General features: G+C 52.9%; 3 protein-coding genes across 3 annotated transcripts; 1 reads left to right on the top strand and 2 right to left on the bottom strand.

Moving 5' to 3' along the window:
* Positions 1-26: 26 nt before the first annotated feature.
* On the bottom strand, positions 27-1267 carry WHR41_09454 (uncharacterized protein; the record flags this gene model as incomplete). Its single annotated transcript, XM_069378057.1, has 2 exons — positions 964-1267; positions 27-875 (listed from the first exon to the last, which is right to left on the bottom strand). The coding sequence occupies exons 1-2, from the start codon at positions 1042-1044 to the stop codon at positions 27-29; spliced, it is 930 nt and encodes a 309-aa protein (XP_069224829.1). The 5' UTR covers positions 1045-1267.
* Positions 1268-1422: 155 nt separating this feature from the next.
* WHR41_09453 (uncharacterized protein) lies at positions 1423-3328 on the bottom strand (the record flags this gene model as incomplete). Its single annotated transcript, XM_069378056.1, has 2 exons — positions 1423-2673; positions 2729-3328. The coding sequence occupies 2 exons, from the start codon at positions 3326-3328 to the stop codon at positions 1648-1650; spliced, it is 1626 nt and encodes a 541-aa protein (XP_069224831.1). The 3' UTR covers positions 1423-1647.
* A 364-nt stretch (positions 3329-3692) lies between these two features.
* Positions 3693-5000, top strand: WHR41_09452 (uncharacterized protein). The gene is made up of 3 exons (XM_069378055.1): positions 3693-4332; positions 4389-4609; positions 4668-5000. The coding sequence occupies exons 1-3, from the start codon at positions 4180-4182 to the stop codon at positions 4816-4818; spliced, it is 525 nt and encodes a 174-aa protein (XP_069224830.1). The 5' UTR covers positions 3693-4179; the 3' UTR covers positions 4819-5000.
* Positions 5001-5157: the final 157 nt, after the last annotated feature.

Genomic DNA, 5157 nt, shown 5'->3' with positions numbered 1-5157 from the left:
TGGTTCACCATCTGGTCAAATGGTTCTTACATGTCGAGTTGCCGGTTGGTGTCGGTTTGACCACAGAACCAGCACCAACCGAACCAATAACAGCACTGGGTCTGGAGCAGGAGGGTCAAGGCACCATGGCAAGCATCCTGCCATTCTTTGCGATATTCATGCGCGTCAATAAGTTCATGCAGCATTTTCTCATGAGCAAATACAAGGCCGGAGGTAGCAAGCCGGTCAAAGTCTTCTTTGCTGTCCAAGTTGATGAGCTCGCTTGCCCATGAGGCCTGGATATCTTTTTTGTAGGACTGCAACACCGTGTTGATGCCAAAGTTTTGTTGCAAACACTCAGCGATATGGCCGACGGGGTCGTAGTTGGCGCCGTCTGCGTCCAGCTGGATTGCCACGTCGGCAAAGGCGAACACCATCGACAGACCGGCAAAAGCGAACACAGGGATGCAAACCTCTGCATTCATGCCAGCAAGTGTCCGGTGAATACGCGCAAGCGCTTGCCCACGATGCTCGACGGCTTTGGCGATGAGATGCGTGCTTGACGGATCCTCGCGGTAGAGATGCAATGCACTAACGGCAAGGATCTGGCTGAGAACGTAGGGATGGGAGAAGGCCAGGCTGACTACTTCTTTCTTCCATAGCTGCCTCCTGTGTTCGCCAGGGACGACGATGCAGCAACACGTGGTAAAGTGATGGAGGAGCGCGAGATCGCAGGTATCCCAAAGCTGGTCCTGCGTGTGTGGCGATACAAGAAAAGCAGGATGCGATACTGTGGGTATTGCAGGGGCCAGAACACCCTTGACCGATCTGGAGGGATAGTGGCAGACCAGTCCTAGGCGCACGCACGCGGAGCATGAGGGATGGCGCTCGTCGCACTGCAGGCACGTTAGCGGGTCAGCGTTTGCACGGTGTCTGGAAGACAACGACGAAGGTACGGCGTGCCTACGATGCGACTCGACTCACCTTCACACGCCGTCGCTTGCACTCACGACAGCCTTTGCGGGACTTGTAGTGCTTCTTCTTCGCCCTCGCCGGATCCTCCATGGTGGCTGCGGAGCACTGTGGGAGCAGACACGCGCAGTGGAACGGCGACGGGGAGACATGGCCCGCACCAAAGGCCGCAGCAAGCCTGGAGATGCCTCGCGGCGAGACACGAAGGGCGGCCTGGCATTGCTGAACCTACCGGAGTTGGCGTGGCCGTCCTCGTCGCCGTCGCCTGGCCGAGTTGGCTCTGACTGTTGCGGCAAACACGCGCGTTTTAGCCTTCGGTGCCCTGCCGAAGACTCCACTAGCTCGTCGTCGAGCCTGGCGCGCGCGCAGCGCCTTGAATCCTTCTGCTACATCCGACCGCCAGCTGAGGCCTGCAAGGCCGACAGAAACACGCACAACGGACTCACAACGCTTGTCAATGACATATTCAAATCGCCTCAAAAATATTGGATGCCATTAGAAATCCGTCTGCATACAGTTTCTGCGCGGATGGACTTGTGTGGGGATCATTTCACGGCTCTACTTCGTGCTGCATGGCCCACGGCTTGAGGTGCGCCGCGGGCCACGATGCGCCGTGGGATATTGCCCACCTCCGGTCTCCCAGCGCAAGGATAATCCTGCCTTGCAGATCCGGCCCAGTCCTCGACCCAAGTCAACCTACGCATGCGCGACCTTCCAGCCGCCCGGCATGAGGTCGGTGAAGACCCGGTCCGGGTCGTATTTATGCCGGATTTGCTGCAATGCTCGTACCTTATCTTCCGGATAGCCACCAAATACATTCTGGCTCTTGTCCGCATCGTTCAGATACAACCAAGGCGCAATGAGCCCGTCGAGCCCTTTCTGCGATAGTTCCACGCGAATCTGGCGAGCCGCGTTGGTAAGGAAATCCGTGACTATGGGCTCATAGCTGCCGTTGTTCGAGTAGCTGACAGAAAACTCAACCACGATGAGGTTTTCTGGCTTCAAGCCCATCGGATCCCCACGTGGTATGGTCATACCTTCGACTGTATTGATCTTCCGTGCTGATGTCGCCAGAGAGCGTGCGGACATTGGAAATGGCGAGACACCCGTGAACCAGACATCGAGCTCCGAAAGCGCGAAAGCGATTGCGTCAAAGTAAACTCGATGAATAACCTCCAAAGCTACCACAGTCCGAGCCTTGTCTTTGACGCGCAAAGTCAATGGCGTGAAGAACCTTTGCCGCAGTCCTTTCGTTTTGGAGAATGTTGGAGCCGTCTCTTCGGACCATCCGTGCATGGTTTTAGGAGCAAAATTATCCTTCAAAATTCGCATTTCAGGCCTCTGTAAATAGGACAGCGACGCTGGTGTTGAGTTTCCAAGTTCAGCAGAGATGTTGCCGCTCCAGAATCGGTACGTCGTATAAGAGATGATTCCGGACTGCCGCGCCGAGTTTCCAGTATTGATCACGGGGATCACAGATGCCTTTTCGTCTGCTGTCTGGCCGTACAAGGCAAAGTCAACCACATTTCCGTAGTACACGGATGGATCCGTGATGTTGCCGTGATTCGCGATACCCACAGACACCACCGGCACATCGTAGGCTTTCAGCTCAAGGTCTGTGATTAGACCGAACGAGTTTCCACCACCGCGTAGTGCCCAGAAGAGGTCTGCGTAGCAGTTTTCGGGCGTTACCTTGGCGACAGAGCCATCAGCTAGGACAACCTGGAAGTAGTAGTCAGATTCTCTATCCACCGAGTACAGCAACCGACGAACTCACAGTGTAGCTCTTCACATTATTGCTCGCCCAGCCGTACTGAGCAGAGAAGAAGCTGATCCCACCACCGATTACAAAGCCAGGAATTCCCACGACCCCAAGCCTTCCGCCAACCACGACCTTCCCCTCGGGCTCGAGATACTTGTAAACATCTTGCCAGTGATTGCTTGGTCCTACGTGAACAGAGTGCCCATCACCTTCGAGCTCCAGCTGCTTGAATCCGCTGGAAGAAAGCAGGACTCCCGTCGAGTCGATGTTGTTGAAATCGCCGATGGGCATATGGCCGCCGCCTCTCATGGCGAAAGGCGAGGAGAAGCTTTTCAAGATCTGTACAGCATGTCCTAGATCTTCCGCGCGGGCAGGTGTAAAGATACATGCCGGTCCAAGTGCTGACGCTTGAGACCAGAAGTCTTCGTTGTCTTGTACATATCCTGTGCTGTTCGGGTAGTGCGTGACAGCTGGATATAGAGCTTGAAGCTCCTGGCACGCTGCCTGTGCCGGGAAAGGATTGTGCGTCAAATTATTGGAGGTAAAAGATGCAAGCGCAGCTTTCTGAATCGCCGATGATACGGCAAAAAGCATCGCGAGCTGTTGAATCGCCATTATTGATTTTGAACGAGGTAGATGAGCCTGTGAGCCAAACCGAGACCAGTGCCACTCAATCGCGAGTTTTGAAGTTTGTGTGACAACTTTCTCCCAGACAAATTGCTTTTAAAAGCACAGTCGCTCCGCGTCAGACGGTTAGCCTCCATCGAGTCCATTGAGAGAGACATTAGTGATCACAACGTACGTACTTGACAGTCCGTCGCATACGATCGGAACGAGCCCGAGCCTCCATCTTACCGGCCCTAGAAGCTTGCTAGCGCTGATCAGTGTTTCAACTTTGGAACCCGATCACACGCGACTGATGCGACTGATGCGAGCAAAGCGAGTTAAACGACGTTTCGCATAACTGATTTTCTATCCGGCATCCGGGGAGTCCAACGCGTAAGGAGCTCGCAATTGTCGTATAGCAGACTTCCATGTTGAGATAAACGCTCGCGCACCGGATAGACATAGCCTTTTGGGCCCGATGGTGGCTTGCGACATTTGATTTTCGCACTGATCTTCCACATATCTGTCTCGATTACCTGGGATAACTGTCGAATCTGGTTGCCTAGCAGAGCGGTTCTCAGAGTGATTACATGACCGATAGCCTACGTGGATCAGGTTTTGCGCCACGCTCAGCCCGGGATGATCGGATCTTTCACCTCCCACAAGCAGGCACTGCCTACTGAACGTGCTCACTCTGTCGAAGGTTGATAAATGAAGACCTCGCTCTCCTCTGAGACGTGCTACCTCTCGATCACAAGCTTCCTTTCGACGATCTTGACCAGACATCACTGCTCAACCAGACCTGCATTTCCGGAACTACAGAAATATCGACATCGCAACTTCAGGACTATTCTCCCAAAATGTCTATCTCAATACTATTCACACCTCGTCTGAAGTTCCCGATCCACATCATTTACATTGTACTGGTTATTGCGGCCATCGGTCTCTCCGTCCCTCGACTATTCATGAAGAACCAGCCTAGGACCAGAGGTAACACAATCGCGTTGGCTATGGTATGACTGGTCTCACGTCATTATCATCAAAACTTCACTGGCTAAAAGTCCCACAGGGTGCCAAGTCTCTCATCATCGTCGCATACGAACTTCTCACCGAGCACTGCGGAGCCCTACGACGATGGCAAAGCTACAAAGCGTACTGGATATTGAATGCGCTCGAAGTTGTCTTCTGGGGTGCAGTAGCCACCATTATCATGCAAGCTAACTTCACCCGTTGCGTTGGCGTGGGCTGCAAAATGAGCTGGGCGGTCGTTGCTGTCTCCATCGTGATCAAGTGAGTCGATCGCATCTTTCCTCTGAGCGTGAATCATGCGCTGACTGTTGAGGTTCAGTGCTCTAGCGTTCCATCTTACCATCGTCTGTTTCTTGCAATATAGGATGGATGCTCGAGGCTCACAAGACAAGCCTAGATTGGAATCCACGGAGAGCGCACAAGAGGACGTTCCGCTTCATCACATTGGCAAAGTGAGCCATGATCACTGAGTCACTACGCACACATTACACACAATTAAGGCGTTGCATGAGGAAGATTGCTCTGATAAATTGGATTTACTTCGTGGTACCGGTCGATTTCGAACCCTTGTAAACATCCCCAACCCTTGCGCTTTCATCATTAGCATGTACATTATTTAGGTAGCGTTATCCACATAAACTGTATTAACCCAGAAGGCAAAGGAACCCTAAGCAAAACGGCAAATGGCCAAAGCCTCGAGTTCACCATGGGCATAGATCTTGAATCTTGAATATTCAGAATCAGGTGAAGCTCAATCAGGAATCAAATCAGTCAGGTGGGCGCTCAATCAGAAATCAATCAGCAATCAG

Source organism: Cladosporium halotolerans (assembly GCF_011745625.1).
Source record: "Cladosporium halotolerans strain TM138-S3 chromosome Unknown Sca225, whole genome shotgun sequence".
Lineage (NCBI taxonomy): Eukaryota > Fungi > Ascomycota > Dothideomycetes > Cladosporiales > Cladosporiaceae > Cladosporium > Cladosporium halotolerans.
Note: the sequence above shows the minus strand (reverse complement) of the source record. Positions and strands in the feature narration are given on the sequence as shown.

Coding starts and splice junctions, on each gene's coding strand:
- WHR41_09452 (XM_069378055.1), top strand. CDS start 4,180: ATGTCTATCTCAATACTATTCACACCTCGTCTGAAGTTCCCGATCCAC. Junction 4,333..4,388: donor ACACAATCGCGTTGGCTATG/GTATGACTGGTC, acceptor AAAGTCCCACAG/GGTGCCAAGTCTCTCATCAT. Junction 4,610..4,667: donor GCTGTCTCCATCGTGATCAA/GTGAGTCGATCG, acceptor GTTGAGGTTCAG/TGCTCTAGCGTTCCATCTTA.